The 16,338-nt window shown below is 39.7% G+C and overlaps 1 protein-coding gene across 1 annotated transcript in view; it reads left to right on the top strand.

Annotated features, from left to right (window-relative positions):
* The window catches only part of PLK2 (polo-like kinase 2), a 5,323-nt gene extending 866 nt beyond the window's left edge, over positions 1–4,457 (top strand). The window contains exons 4-13 of the mRNA XM_009894266.1: positions 97–184; positions 582–677; positions 904–1,102; positions 1,194–1,338; positions 1,761–1,858; positions 2,493–2,616; positions 2,874–3,114; positions 3,214–3,343; positions 3,432–3,542; positions 3,664–4,457. Coding sequence (XP_009892568.1) covers positions 97–184; positions 582–677; positions 904–1,102; positions 1,194–1,338; positions 1,761–1,858; positions 2,493–2,616; positions 2,874–3,114; positions 3,214–3,343; positions 3,432–3,542; positions 3,664–3,855 — 1,424 coding nt within the window. The 3' untranslated portion in view covers positions 3,856–4,457. The remainder of the gene's footprint in view (positions 1–96; positions 185–581; positions 678–903; positions 1,103–1,193; positions 1,339–1,760; positions 1,859–2,492; positions 2,617–2,873; positions 3,115–3,213; positions 3,344–3,431; positions 3,543–3,663) is intronic.
* Positions 4,458–16,338: the final 11,881 nt, after the last annotated feature.

The following is a 16,338-nucleotide window of genomic DNA, read 5'->3' as shown; positions in this document are numbered from 1 at the left end:
AAAGCCTTTGGCTTTGAACAAAGTATGACTCAGCACCTGTGGCAAATGCATTCCTACCTTGCAAGAAAAGGGCTAACTGGAATTTCTTTCTGCTAGGTAACTTCTTCATTAATGAGAACATGGAACTAAAACTGGGTGACTTTGGTTTGGCAGCTAGACTGGAACCACTGGAGCACAGGAGGAGGTAGGAGCCTCAAAAAAATGTAAAGTCTAGTAGTAAATGAAACAAAATTCATTTAGAAATGAAAAATCCTGTTCCAAAAACTAATTGCTTCTGGGACCAAGACTTCCCCTTCTAGAAAACAGGCTGCTGTGCTTTAACTTCTGCTTTCCTCTGAGCATTTGAATAATAGCAAATGCCGGAGGCAGGGTACCTGACTGATGAATAGTGCAGATATGATACAGCAGACTCATGAAGACACCATGAAATGCATCTACAATATTAGCATGCATACAGCTCCTCTTTAGCAGTCCCTAAGTTCCTGTCCAAACTTGAAAAGAAAACCTACCCTATGAAAAATAGCTTCTCTCCTCTTTCTATCTGAAATACTAACAGGCTCTGTGGCCTCTTTGATTTGCAGAACAATATGTGGCACACCAAATTACCTCTCTCCAGAAGTCCTCAACAAACAAGGGCATGGCTGTGAATCTGACATCTGGGCCTTGGGCTGTGTAATGTAAGTACTTCACTACCTTTGAAATGAAATATTTCTATCACTGGCTAAGGCTTTTAAGAGTTCAAAGGGGATGCAGTACTGCATCAGTTTGTAGCCCTTTATGCATGTCTAGCCCAAGTACAGAAATTCTCCTTCATATTAGGAGACAGACAAAGCCTTTTCAGTAGTTGTAAAGTATTGGGGGTGCTTAAAAACAAATAAAATGGTTTTCTTTGCTTTTAAACAGGTATACAATGCTGTTGGGAAGACCTCCATTTGAGACCACAAATCTTAAAGAAACATACAGATGTATAAGGGAAGCAAGATACAGCCTGCCTTCATCTCTCTTGGCACCTGCGAAACACTTAATAGCTAGCATGTTATCAAAAAATCCTGAAGATCGGCCCAGTTTAGATGAAATAATTAGACACGAATTTTTCTTGCAGGTTTGTACTGTCTAGTGTTCTGGCTGAAAAAATATCCACCCTAAAAATGCGCTCTGGTCTAAAAATTATTTTTTGAATCTTATTTCCACAGGGCTTTACACCCGATAGACTTTCTGCTAGCTGTTGTCACACTGTTCCTGATTTCCATTTGTCAAGTCCTGCTAAAAATTTCTTCAAAAAAGCAGCTGCTGCTCTCTTTGGTAAAAAGGATAAAGCCAGATACTTTGACACACACAGTAAGTGGATTGTAGCTATGCTTGAAATTTATCTTTTATGCTATCAGTGTCATGCTAGTGAAGTACAGCTATGAGGTAGTAATGGGGCACTTATACTTACGACTCGGAGCTTTGATGGGTTAGTTTTCACCTCTTCATCAATAAATATAGGTGGTAGTCTGCAAATTATGCCAACTTGCATAAGTAAATGCTTCCTATGGCATACTGAAAATCTATACTGGGCATATCTTAGTCTGTCATGTCTATTAAAGTTTAGTCTCTTAGTGATCTGTGTGTAATGGTATCGCAGTTATGGGAAACTAGCAGATTTAGAAGAAACTACTGGAACGACACAATGTGCTTTCTGCATCTAACTTGTGAGACTTTCTGTAGTTGAACAGCACTTCCAGATGCAGTGTTAAGTATTTTTTCCTGTATTGCAGACAGACTAGCTAAAGAAGACGAAGAAATCTACAAGCTCAGGCATGATCTGAAGAAGACATCGATAACCCAGCAGCCCCACAAACACAGAACGGATGAGGTAAATGCAAGTTCAGTTCAATTCAAATCCAATAACAGTTGGGTGGAGTAGCTATAATTAAATTATATTTGACTTGCATATCAGAGCTGGGTCTGTACACAGCATAATCAAGCTTAAATGATTAGCAGGAGTTGCTCTAAGAGGGCTTAGCCAAGCTTCACCAAAGTATGGTAGCCTTTGTAGGGAGACTATCAATTTTGGCTTTTGAGTAATTATAGTATCTGCCTGGAGTCCATTGTTGTCTGTGTGGTAACTTGTCTGTCAGGTGCTCTTTCCCAATATTCCAAATACAGGGCTTCAGTTCATGATTAACTAGGACTTTTTAAAGAATAAATTGCTGAGATCTAACTCTTACTATTTTGTGTTCAGACCTGTATGCAGCTGTTCTCTTGCTAGGGCAGGAAAGCAAAGTACTGATTAATAGTGTGCAAGATGCAAATTGAAGATCTAAAGAATGGAAAGACCTGGTGTGCTGCTTTAAGCTCTAACAGCAGCTCTTTGTACTTGTTGGAAACATTAATACTAGTTTCCCTAGAATTTCTTAGGTTGAGAGGCAGGGAGAGCCATGCAAAACTTGTGTATAAGTCTTGACTTGTGTTATGTTTGATGTTTAAATGTCTGACATCTCTTCTAGGAAATCCAGCCTCTTATCACTACAGTAGTGAAGCCAGGAGCATTACCAGAAACTAAGCAGATCGGAGACTCTATTCGGATGATAGTCAGGGGAACTTTGGGAAGCTGCAGCAGTAGCAGTGAATGTAAGTGCAGCAAAATGTAATCTGTAATTCTAAATCCCACCTTTAGTTTCTTCATGTCTCAGAGGCTTGAAACAAATAGCTGCTTTCCTTCCCACCCCTATTTTTGATTCTTTAAATATTACAGCTAATATTTTGGAAGGATTAAAACTGGAAAGCCATAAAGGCTAAACTTAAAACTACAGTCTAGATAACTGAAAGGTTTAGAGTTAAGCCTTATTTCTGTGCTCTTGTCAGTCTTAACAATCCTTCTCTCTCAGGCCTTGAAGACAGTACCATGGGAAGTGTTGCCGATACAGTCGCAAGGGTATTGCGGGGATGTCTGGAGAACATGCCAGAAGCAGACAGCATTCCCAAAGAACAGCTGACCACATCCTTCCAGTGGGTTACAAAATGGGTGGACTACTCCAACAAGTATGGCTTTGGGTACCAGCTGTCAGATCACACTGTTGGTGTCCTTTTCAACAATGGGGCGCATATGAGCCTTCTGCCAGACAAAAAGTAAGAATGATTACAAACCCGAGAACTCACTAAGGTTGTTTAAACATGAAATGCTTTTATCTCACCTCTAACCTCCTTATGTTCGTTCTTCTCTTACAGGACAGTCCACTACTATGCTGAGCTAGGCCAGTGCTCTGTCTTCTCAGCCACAGAGGCTCCTGAACAGTTCATTAGCCAAGTAACTGTACTGAAGTATTTCTCTCACTACATGGAAGAGAACCTCATGGACGTAAGTTCAGCACCTTCTGGATCTTGAGCTGTAAAAGTGCACTAAATGTGAACTGAGTGTTTAATGTAGTGTCTGTTCCCTTTCCTAGGGAGGAGATTTGCCCAGCCTAACAGATGTACGCAGGCCCAGGCTTTACCTCTTACAGTGGCTTAAATCTGATAAAGCATTAATGATGCTTTTCAATGATGGAACGTTTCAAGTAAGTTTGGTAACATCACCAGAGAAAATGTTTCTAAAATACTTTATTGCAGTAAAACTAGATAAGTGCCATAAACTGAGAGGAGAAAGTATACAAACAGGAACTTGTTTCTCTTTTACAGGTGAACTTCTATCATGATCACACAAAAATCATCATTTGCAATCAGAGTGAGGAGTATCTCCTTACCTACATCAATGAAGAGAGGATATCAACAACGTTTCGTCTGACAACTCTTCTGGTTTCTGGATGCTCGTTGGAACTAAAACACAGAATGGAATATGCTCTGAATATGCTGCTGCAGCGATGTAACTGAAGGAACTGACTCCGTTAAACCAAACGGACTCTCTTGTTCACTGTGAAATCTACAGTGGAGATGGTGGAGCAACTAGTATGTTGATGATGGATGTGTGGTGGTACGAAAACTTGACTGTCCAAGTGTGCTGGGCACACATCTATTAGACAGAATTCTAAACCTACTGTTGGACTAAAATGGTGTGACGGAGTTCTTTGGACCGTAGTTTTCCTTGCTTCATGTGTGTTAAAGATACTTTTGACTTGAACTCAGAGCAGAGTGTGAGTGCTTGCTCTGTAAGACAGCATTTCTGATGGAGTTAAACTGTGAATACACATCTGGAAGGGGAGGGAAGGGAGAGCTCCATTCTTAGGGGATAACTAATAAGCAGCTTTTGGCTGCTTAACTGTGAACTATGGCCATATTCTTTTTTTTTTTTTTTATTTTTCAAAAATACCCACACTTGTGGCTGGCAAAGTGCATTCCTTGTTAATATTTTTTTTTATTTATTACAGCCTAAAGTGAAGTATTTATTACACAACTCTCTTCTGTGGTTTTTTTTTTTTTGGACCTTGGCATTTTAAATATAAATCTGTTGGCAATAAAGAGAATAGAAATCTGAAGCATCATTCTCCACTCTTTTTATAGTACAACTTAACATGCTTTGCTTTCCATTGCCAAAAATCCTGCAGGTCTGCTTTCCTTACGCAATTTGAGGTGGGGGGAAGGATATGAATGTCAGGCCCTAACACTGAGCAGTTCATCTGTGTCTATGCATGCTTGTAGTCACGAACACCATTATGCAGCTCACTATGGAGCTTGCGGAGTAATGATGTAGGACTTGACACTTTCTTATTGTCCAAGGGGCTAAAACCAAATTATGGATCTTTTCAAGATACTACATCTCAGAATTGATATTGATGTTTCACACTTACTGAAAAGAACTCTTCACTTTTGGGTGATACTTGGTGGACAGTAGCTATGATAATGAGCTGTATAAGCTTCTTCCTCTTACTTGCTGTGGAAGCATTGCTCTTATCCAGCAGGGAACTGAAGTATCCTGACACCTTAACGGTAGAATGAATTGTCCCTACTTATCAATGCCTCTCTATTGTGCTTTGTGTTGTGTGTGTCTTTCTGCCCTTGGTTAAATGGTAACCCCAGCAAAGTAAAATCAAAAGAGTGAGAAGACTAAAGGCTGACTTAGTATCAACTTTGGGCTTACTTTGCTGAGTTGGTAACATTAAACAACCACAAGTGTTACTAAGATCAAATACCATTTATGGTATGCCATAAGTTCTCTGTAAAGTAGCTCAAAACAGTTAAGGACAGCATAGGGGTGGCCTGCTGCTTAGTGCAGTACTACTGCTAGTAAGTATACACTTACTAGAGCAATTGCTTTCCTAACTGCCAAATGGCTTTGCCTTCAGTTTAAACTATGCAAATAAATGGGATTATTGAGGACTCATGAGTCAGTGCAGGGGGAAGGAATATCTACTTGCGGGCTGGGCTTATTTCTCTCTAGATATTACATAGCACCTGGACCTATATAAACACATAGCAGTCTTCAAATAACTGTTCTGATGCAGCAGCAAGCAGTAGTTCTATTGTTTATTTGGATTAATCTTTGTATAACTGAAGGAGGTCTGTTCCGAGAGACAGACCTCAATTGCTGTCAGTGTTTCAATCAAAGCAGCTGGATGCAAGAAGCAGGCAGTTGATGTAATAAAGTGCATACTAAATAAAGTACAGATGTCAAGCCAAAATAGCAAGCAGAGGAGGTATCACTGGCTTGCTTCATCTTGCAGCAAGTGTGTATAAATGTGATTGTTTTCCTTGTATTGAATACCATGCATTAGGTAATATTTATTTACTTCTCAAGTCTAGACAGGAAGACCTAATTGAGTTCTTCAGATGGATTCATTAATGTAACTCTAGGCAGTTCAGTGAAGTTAAATATATAATTGCTACAGTGAGCAGAATTCAGCTTCCCAGCTGTCTCCTTTCTTCAAGGAATAATGATTGATTTTATTCTTGGGAGGCCATGATTTACCTAATTCTGCTGCACACATACAGCCACTGTTGACCCTTTTTTCCCTTACAAAGTAAGATTTGTTTGTTTATGACACCAGTAAGCATACCGTTTATGTGCATTTGAAAAACAAAAATTACAAGAGCAATAGTACTTCTTCAAATGGAGAAACAGTTCTTTGTTTGGCTGTCTGTGTGCTTGAGAAAGTAGGAACCTTTAATTCAGCTGCTATAATTTCTCTGAGAATCAAAATCATCTTGCTATGGCTGAAACCCAGGCTGGTGTAAGCAAATAAACTGACTTCAAGTGTAGGATGTTTAAAAGCAGATGTAAAGGCCCCAAATCCTATTGTAGGATGCTAGTTTGTTGTGGAGAGCTGTAGTACACTTTACTCAAATAGACTTAAGTGAATCAGTTATTTATATGCAACATGCATGCGTGGTACCAGGATGCTTGGTGCTTTCTAAATCCTTCTGCATCTCTCTGGTTAGTGGTTTGTAGCCTTACCTCACTTTTTACTTTCATATTGCAAAATAACAGAGGTGCTTAGATCAGATTAAGGAGAAATACCCATTTAAAAGTACACTACCTTTGCCCTAGTCCCTTGCCCAAGGAGGGAAAGCTGCTTTAAAATTTGTAATATAAGAATTTGCATCAGGAACAAAGGTTCTGAAATTCTTTCCTAGGGTGGATCCTGTCTTAAATAAGACACTGTAGTGCACTAATTGACCTTCTTTACCTGATCACGTAACATCCCTGTTGTAATTCTACATATAGGAAGATTAACATTAGAAAAGTACTTGTCCACTTCTCTATATAACAAATGTCTTACCTTCTGTTGAAAGAAAGTTATATGGTCTGGATTTTATGCTTGGCAGGCAGTGATCCTAATCTCTTCAAGAGCAAACACAGCATAAGAGTTTAGCTTCGGAGCATATATACTTGAATGAAAATGTGGGGATTAAAGGATTAGGTGAAAGTTGGCACATAGGTTTCACAGGTGGACACAGGAAATAATATTGCCAAGAAAAGAAGTCTCTTGTACTCTTATCAAAATGTCTTTATCAAATCTTAAAATATATTTTTGCAAATATACATATGTACTTGTATAGCCCAGTGCACTAACCTGCCAGTAGCAAATAAGTCAAGGAAACGATTCAAATAGGTCATGCTTCAATGTTAACGTAATATATTACCCAGTGATGCCACTCATCACTCAAGTGTTCTAGGGCATTCTGTAATCCGTTTAAGGTGTTCTGAAATTATTCCATTTCATTAAATTACTTCATATGCTGAATATGACAGAAAAAAAATGAGAATTTGGGTTATATGCTGCTCTGCAATATTGAACAAACTTTCTGACATTGTCCAGGAAACTAGAAAAAGATTCAGTCATTTTAAAGCTATTTCATTATTTTTGAAAATTGTCAGATTGGAGAATGATCCTTCAGCTGCCCACCAATAACTGCAAATTTCCTGTCTGATTAGATGGATTCTGAATGTAAATGTGAATTTTCAAAAAAACTTTATAGGTTCTTAGAGGTATTTATGAACACCAACTAGATGCATACCCAAGGAATCAACCAGAATCATGCATGGCATAGACCATAGCTTTTTTCTTTTGGTCTGTTTCTATAGTCTTTATGTCTTACTAACATCAATACTGGCAGAAATATCTTTGATTGAATTGCCACAATGTTAGACCAACAGATACAAATTAAGAGGTTAAACTCCATTTAAATATACAGTATTGGAAACAATAACCATGGTTCATCAGTGTTTGGAAATTAGTATAATAAAGTATAATGTGTAAATTAGCTTCAGTATGGAAACAAAATTGATTTGAAAGATTCTGTGATACTGACATAGAAAAAAAACATTTTACATTGTCTGTACCATTTAGATGTGATCTGAACAGGAGTAATGTATTATCTTGATTGACCATTTACTGCACTTTCCTACTTAGTATTTGAAGAAACACCTTAAACTCTCATGATGGGAACATAAAAGTGTTGATGAAATCAACCATACCTTGCACAGAGGCATTATTGGTACTAAACTGGCCTAGATAAGGAGTTACTAAACACCTTTTCATCAGATGTTGAAAAGCAATAAGGTACTTTACAGTTGCCTCCATGAAGGATTCTGAGTGGAAGAACTGAAGTAACTCCCCAGCACTTTGCCAGAATGTAGTGCTCCCTTCTTTTGTGGCAGGCCAAAAATGATCACTCCATGCTCTGCTTCTTGAATGATCATGAAAATGACTGCTTATTTTCCATTGATAATGTCAAAAGTCAGATAAAGGAGAAGGTGGAGCAAATGTGCTCCGTGAGTGGGTGGGTGAGTGTTTTTCCATAGGCTAAGAATCTTAGGCAGAGGTGGACAAAAGAAAGTGGAGGGAAAGGTCAGCCCTGAGCCTCAAACATGCTTGATGCTTTGTTTCTCCTCACCAACCCTTTCCAATGACTTCAGCACAACCTCTGTAGTCTTTCCACCAGAGAACAATCCTGATCTCTGCTGACCCGTTAGATTTAGTCCAGAGAAATACTCTGACTGTGGATATTGAATGGATAAACATTCAGATTAAAATTCTATTTAATTAAAAATTTTTCTTAAAAAAAAAAAAATTTAGATACTTGCTCCCCAGCATATTTAGTGCTTTACTACTGTAATTACTAGAAGCCTCAGCTAATCCTTGTTCCCTTCCTGGAGATCTCATTTCTACCCTCCCTCTGATTTTCTGTTCTTTTTTCTCAAGATTCCACCCTGGGAAATAAACACCAGCTCATTTCAATTATTTACCTGGATTTAAGATCATTGGGGCTGATAACCTGCCACACAGTTAGGTCTTCCTAGACAAAGATGACTCCAAACTGCTATAATAATTTTAATAACCCATTTAGAACCTGGTCGCCTTGGGCATCATTCCTGTGGACCATTCTTCCGAAGGACTCTATTCACAGTATTTCTCATCAAATGACCACCACATCAACACTATTAAAAAGGTGAATAAAAGAAGCTTTAAGGTCACCTTTTCAGACTTACTGCAGACTCAGGAAGACTTCACCTGCTCCCACTTATGTTTCAAACACTGTTTTCACAGACACAAGCATTAGAATCAAATTAGTAGGTGAAGTCTGACAATTCATGAAAATTCTACACATAAGAAATTTTCTGCTCTTAAAAGTAGCCTCCGTAATTTATAAGTTATGGTGATAAGGCTTTTTTCCTTATTTATTATAAATAAAGATGTTGAAAAGTTCAAAGGAGGTTCCTGGGTTCACTGGAGACAGGACTTCTGTAGTGGGATTCTGGCTCCAGTGGATGAAGACTACTGGTTCTGGTGGAAGGAAGCATAGAGTGTTTTGAAGTAGGCTGTGGCAGAGGAGGATAGTCAATGAGAGAGGAAGAAAGAGAGCAAGGTTATGCCGTCAAAGCAAGTTTAATCTTCTAAGGCAAACAACCCAATTTGCTTATCATTGTCAAGGCCAGCTTCTCATGCTTGCCATGACATTAAGTCATGGATAGCTGCAGTAAAAAATGCATGAGAGGTACAATAAGTGGATAGAACAGGAAAGGCTGGACTTTTTAGTACAGGGAATCCAAGGCAGCTGGGAAAAGCTCATGCTAATTGAAATGCCTTTTATTGTATATTAGCACAGGCTGCAACAGTTGTATATGATATTTTACTTAGAAAATGAAAAAAGCTGGCCTGATTTTTAGTTACCCTGACCTCTGTTAGTGCTGAGCACCTATGGAAATGAAAGGGGATGGTCTCTGCTTACAATTGAGGTTAGATATCTCGTAACAGGACACAGGGTGTGATAGTGTCAGGCAGGGGTTATGGAAAGGAAAATGTACACAGAGTGATTATAGGATTATTCAGTAGTATACGATGCTGTTTCTGTCTCTCTAAGCATTTACACTGAGCTTCTCATCCTCACATCTGATCATCTCCACATCATGTCAGTTCCTTCTTGTTATTGTTAATTATAAATAATTAGAAGGTTAGCTGGGGAGGGTGAGTCATGGCACAAGAGGGTACGTGGGAACATGTGGGTTTACAGAGGGGTTCTGGAAAAAGTGAGGGAGCTCCTAACACCAGGAGGAAGGGAAGGTGCTGGAGAGCCATGACTCGGGGGAGGGAGCCCTGGCAAGGAAACGTGGCGGAGGGCTGGCTGAGCAGCCGGTGGAGGGGAGATCCTGGGAGGCAGAGGCTCCCTGTTTGGATTCTACCCCAGAGCAAACCTGTTGTGAAGGAGGTGGAGGCAGGGGGGAAGGAGACAGCCAGATGAGGTGCTTGGTGGGTCAGGGGGCAGGCAAGCCCTGGGCAGGCCTCACAGCAGGCCTGGAGGAGCCGGGGACAGCCCTGGGAGTGGTCTCGCTGCAGGCCCTGGCTAGGAGAAGGCCTGGGGCTGGCCCAGGGGAGGGAGACCTCGAAGCAGGCCCAGAGGGGGGAAGGCCGGAGGGAGACCTCGCAGCAGGCCCAGGGTGGGGGAGGCCCAATTTCATCCTGCTTTGCCACACAGAGGAGGGTCATTGAGGGGTTGGGGAGGGGCAGAAGAGGAGACGGGAATGGAGTGGTACAAGTGAAAGCAGGAGGCACACAGGGAGAGTGAATTCTCCACCACGTAATGGAGAAGGTGCCATATCAGGAGGAGGCACACTTGCTAAACACAATATGCATCTCTGAGGAAATTAAATATGAAGTAAGTCCTTAGAAAATTTTCACATTCTCAGTAAAACTAAGGATTAACAATGATCCAGTTAGATTAGAGGTGCTACCACTGGGGACCAGTATGGCAAGACAATGCATTACTCCTCTGAGTCACTGGTTTCGTTCTCACATGGGCCTTTATTAACAGCAAATCTTTACCGCCTGATGGTTGCCTATGGACTATGTGAAATGAGTTGGTAGCTCATTCCTGTTCATACGGAGAAGGTATCCACATTACAAAAATCATCACTGCTAATTACAAGCCATTTGCACTAATTGGTATCCTTGCTGGAAGGCTTCAGGGGGAAGAAGGCTAATGACTAAACAAAAGACATGGCAACTGAAACACCCTGTTTCCATGAAGCTGGGCTCCTGACTGGTCAGGGACTGTATGGAGTGGGTGACCAGGGATATAGTTGTTGCCTGAGGTGTGTAAGATACGGGTGGCATTTTTAGAACCAACCACTGATTTTCTGAGCCTAAGCTTTCAGCAGTGATGGGGATTTGTGACTTTTATATGCTGTACCTGTTCTGTACAGAGCTTCCCATCTCCAAGTATTTTACCATAGTTTATTTTCTGACTTTCTGGTTGTTGCTGCTTTCATTTGATTGCCCATCATCTGCATAAATGACAAAGTAAATAATTTCTTTTCTCTAATTTATCCATAATAAGTGAAATTAGTGTCTTCGTAATAGATTGTTTCTTTTGCCTCAGGCTTCCCTTTTCAGATAGTTTCAGATGTAGAAGCACGGTAGAAAATGATTGTAACTGTCTATCCTTCAATGAGAAAAGTAAAATGAAGATGGAAACAGTAAGCCTCCCGTCTCCTGGATTTTACTAGTTACTGGCTAACTTTGCATCCTGCAGCATCTGTGTAACTGGAGAAGCCAGGGGAAACCCCCACATATTAGCTAATCTATGTAATAACAACAGCAAATATACCACACAGCAGGAGCCTTAATGTTTCCTATGTATCCAGGTATCACAAATTTGGCATACAGAGCTCAAACAATCTGAATCATTTCAAACAGACAAGCAGAAGGACAGTTTATGGGACAAATAGATTTCAGGGAGATGCGTGGAAATTGGAAATACAGTTATCTGAAAAGAGTGACCACTCATCAACATGAAACAGGGGCCTCGCCCAAAATGAGACTGTAGCATCATTGTCTCTGTAGCTGATGGTCTGGTTCCCTTTCTTGAATGTTATATCCACCCAACTCATACCCGGAGTGCTGAAGGTTCCCATGGGAATATGTTTAGTACGTAGGGTCTCTTCTGCAGGGCTTCCCACTTCACAGATTCTTCCTGGATACTAGCACACTTCTGTGGGGAACAAGCCTGTCAGATAAGGAGTGCTAGTACATCCATTTTGCAAAAGTAATACAGAGCTTAGAGGGAATTTGTTTATCAGTTTGAAATCTCTTTCTCCAGTGTTTCTCAAATGTTCAGAGCTCTTGTTGGTATCAATTACAATTCCTCTTGCTTAGTGTTTCTGCTAATCAGGTCCTGGGGTCTCAAAGTAGGAACTTGGAGGATGAATGACTTCCAACTAGTGACGACCTTGCTTTTGGGGGAGGGAAAAAGCAACCAAACCTAAAAGGATCCTATAGACAGACATGGCATTTTCTGGTTAACCCCGATTCTTTCCACAAACTATGGATTTATGTTGTGAACTTATTGAAACCAGGGTCTTGGAGAAACAAAGGGTGATCCTTTAATTATGTGACCAGTTTATGTTGTACGAATGACCTTTGTTCTGCCATTTCCTAAGGTTGAGTATTGATCATTGCAATTGTAATTATACTCAATAGCAGAGGTTTATAAATGCTGTTTTTTAATCAATGTGGACTCTGTTAAACTAGAAAGTGGAGGAAAATGTAATCAGCATATTGTCTGCCATTTCAAGGACTTCTAGAAATTTCATTGAATTCTCTCTTTGATAGCCTGAAGAAAGAGCATTTTCATGTTTGTAATTTCAGTAGTGCTTATAAAAGGCTTTCTGCGTTAGCTAGAGAGAAGGGATCAGTTACCCAATGTTCTTACAACTGAACAGATGTAAAACAACCATAAAACTCTAATTCTTTTAAATCTCATGCTTTCAAGAATGCTCGCAAAGTAAGATTATAGCAGGCATGGAGAACAAGTAGAATGACTTTACCTAATATTACCTAGGGGTGAGTAAATCCATAACACAATTTTAAGTTAAATTTAGAAGAAACCTTGCAATATTTCAGGTACTGCACAGCAAATTACAGCACAGATTTGACTTCTTTTCTGAATAGAGTGATAAAGAAATGTAAAGAAGTTTTATAATTTTGGCTGAATTTGACTTAATTGTCTCATTTTAAGAAGGAATCTCTTTCTTTGTCCATGATGAATACTTCCCAAAAATAAAGGAATGTGAAATCATTACCTAATTTAAATGGAATAGACACTCCTTGTTGCCTTAGGTGCTTATTATGGGTAAATCATGCTCACCTGCATCACATTAGCAGTTCCACTCATATCAGGAGAACTGCACTGAAAAAGGGAAGCTGTATTTGTTGCTAGTGCTCTCATTAGGTAAGGGCCTAAGAGCAGATTTTGGAATGTGACTAGTACTGGTGATTTCTAGGAGTGGTGAGTGTCTTTCTGAAGAGAAAGGACAGGAGATCCCTTCTCCTGAGGGACTTGCAGTTGCCACCAGTCACTGCTGTCTTCTGCAAAACCCTTCTGATTTCAGGAAATGTTGAGACTGGCCCAAGGAGCTGAGTTAGTATCTCCTGTTGCAGCAGTGTGAACTAATTATAGACACAGAATAATTGTTGAGTAATAAGGCGGTGAGGAATGACAGAAGGAAAAACAATAAGATTATGTGGTCACTTGGCAAGGGACGGTCCTTGGTATAATGCAGTTAAGGGGGTTTGTTTGTTTGTTTGTTGTTTTATTCTAATTAGGGTGTATGTCCTATTTGGCTAGTGTTATTAAGGTATTGTGAAAGGAGTATGTCTGAGGGACGGACTTAGAATTCAGGACAGTGAACTTGCAGAACAACTCAGGACAGGCACTCTGTGCAGAGGACATGATACGGAGAAAACACAGAGGTAGCTGTTGAATGAAGATGAAGATACAGAGACTGATGGCATTGGTAAAGTAGGGGATGCAGGCTGTTGGGTCCCACACCTGGGTAACAGGACACAGCAAAGTGGTGATGTGGCCTGTTCTGACACCACTAACTAAGATCAGTGAACCATTAACCCAAATAAAAAGCATGATCAAGTCCAGAGACATGACTGTTGAGAAAACGTCTCCACAGGCAGAAGCAGATGAAGCTGAGCTCATGCTCCTTTTGCTCCAAGCTGGTCAGAAGTAAATATCTCTGGTCCTCATAGCTGTCATGCCACATACACCCTGAAAAAGGATGGTGTAGCTACGTGGGTTGTGGATGGAGCTGACTTACTCTCAGCCTGTTTGGAATGGGCAGTGTCTACTGTTCCCATCTGTGTAAACATACTGACTCTGCTACTAACTCTGAAATCTTCAGTTTCTGATCTAGAGTGTTTTCACACAGTGTTTAAATTTGCAACAAATGGGTAATTCTAAACATGTCCTCTGAAGTGCGAATTCCCTTTCATGCATACCACCTGGGAGCACACTTCAAAGAATGTCCTCCTCCCACTCCCCTGCTAGTAGCATGGCTTGAATATGCAGTGGATGAGCTCTGGAGCAAACATGCAAAGGCTGGCTTGTGAAAAGTTTGGTTTTGAGCAAGGTGCTTGTGGTTAGAACTGAGTCCCCCAAAGGAACTACTGCAAAACTTGGTATCTCCTGTGAGACATGACACTTGCTTTTTTTGAGCTGTGGAAAGTGGTGATAGCTGCTTGCACTTGATCTGGTTATTGAATGCTACTAGCTTTTACTAGTCATCCTAATTTTGGACTCCTTTTTTCTTTTTTCTTTTTTCTTTTTTCTTTTTTCTTTTTTCTTTTTTCTTTTTTTTTCTTTTTTCTTTTTTTTCCTTTTTTTCTTTTTTTTTCTTATTTCTTTTTTTTTTTTTTCCCCCACAGCATGAAGAGCTGATGTGGAGACCCTCCAAACTCACACAGACAATACTTGTCCAAAATTCCTGGTAAGAAATTTTGACTGATAATACAAATTCATACTCAGGTGCAAATTCCAGGTAAATCTTGTTTGCTTTCTGTGCTGGTTCCTTTGCTAGGTCTTCTGATTCTCTCCTCAAAGACTCCTGGGATATTTTGCTCTTTGGAATACCAAAACACAAGTTAGATGGAAGTTTGTCTGGACACGGTTTAATTTCCTTTTTTTGCTGAAGGAATGTTATCTTATTAGGACAATTAAAGAAAGCTGGTTTAAAGATAGAGAGACATTGTCTTTTTATATCAGCACTGCTAAGCATTTACAAGTGTTCAAGCATGAGCAAACATACGCTACTGTACACACACAGCAAGTCTGACTCTTTGGATTTATTATATGGGAAATATAGTTAACTCTGGATCAGTCTGCTCTGCGTCAGTTTGAGAAATGTGGGATACTCAACACTGGGAAGAGTAGCCAGTTACTGCAAAATATAAAAAAAGTCCTCTCTCTTACGTTTTTTTGTGTTGTGGGTTTTTTGGGGGCTTGGTTCGTTGGTGTTTTTTAATATACTAAAACCCAGTCATTTAATACAGGACATCCAGTTACTATCTAAGATGACCTGGGACGTGAGAAGCATGGCTGGCATCTCACCTATCCTGTGCTTATTTATCAGCTGCTTTCCTTGCCATCTTAACTGATTCTTACATTGGTGTTTTATTCTTTAGTCTTTGTAGTTTGCCCACAGATATCACACACCTCTGCTGTGAATGTGTATGCCTTTGGATTCTCCTTCATCTGACCTTGCTGGAGTTCCTCAGAAAACGCTGTATTTGCTTGCCTACCACACAATCTTATTCTTTGCTCTGGTTTGCAAGTAGAACTGGATCAGTGCTGATGCAGATCACAAGTTAAACAATCCTTCCCTGCTAAGCATGGCTTATAAATACTATGTGCAGCAAAATATAAAATTATAGTAAGGTGACTAAAATCTCATTAATTACAGAAAAAACAGTGCCACAGCTGAATTTTAGAACTCTTGAATATAAGCAGTTCATCTTTATCCAGGTTAAAAGGAAGATATGTTTTTCAGGGAGTGGGCGAACATTTCTGGTTCCTGTAAGAAACCTCATTAAACAAACAAAATTGAGACACTCGGATTTGTTATTCTGTTTTGAAAATCTAAGAATGTTGTCATTGCCTTACCAGATAATTTAATGTTTCGTCTAACACATTGTTCAGCTTATCTGCAGCTACTCAGCTAGAAGACTCATTAGCTTTTACATGTTAAATATTTCCCATTTTCTTTTTGTGGTTTACACTTCTACTCTATTTTCCAAATTAATTTTTTATTGAAATTGATGACTCTAAAATCCACTTAGTGACCTTCTCTATTTCAGTTTTTATTCTCTCTCACAAAATATAGTGTAATTTATTTTTTGTTTACTCCATGGAAGAGCAAGAATTAATGCTACTCTCAAAAATAAAATGTCCTATCCATCTTTAGTTTTTGTGAAGTTACAAAACTAGGTTATGTCTGAAAAGGGGGGAAAATATTCCGTGATAATCTATGGTCAAGTAAAACTGAAGAGTTCAATTCTGACAGCTTTCTGTCCTTGAGGTTTGTCAATTTTGATTGGGATTGCATGGCCATTTTCTGCGTAATGGAGATTGTGA

This window comes from Charadrius vociferus, unplaced genomic scaffold (genome assembly GCF_000708025.1).
Source record: "Charadrius vociferus isolate BGI_N301 unplaced genomic scaffold, ASM70802v2 scaffold731, whole genome shotgun sequence".
NCBI lineage: Eukaryota > Metazoa > Chordata > Aves > Charadriiformes > Charadriidae > Charadrius > Charadrius vociferus.
Note: the sequence above shows the minus strand (reverse complement) of the source record. Positions and strands in the feature narration are given on the sequence as shown.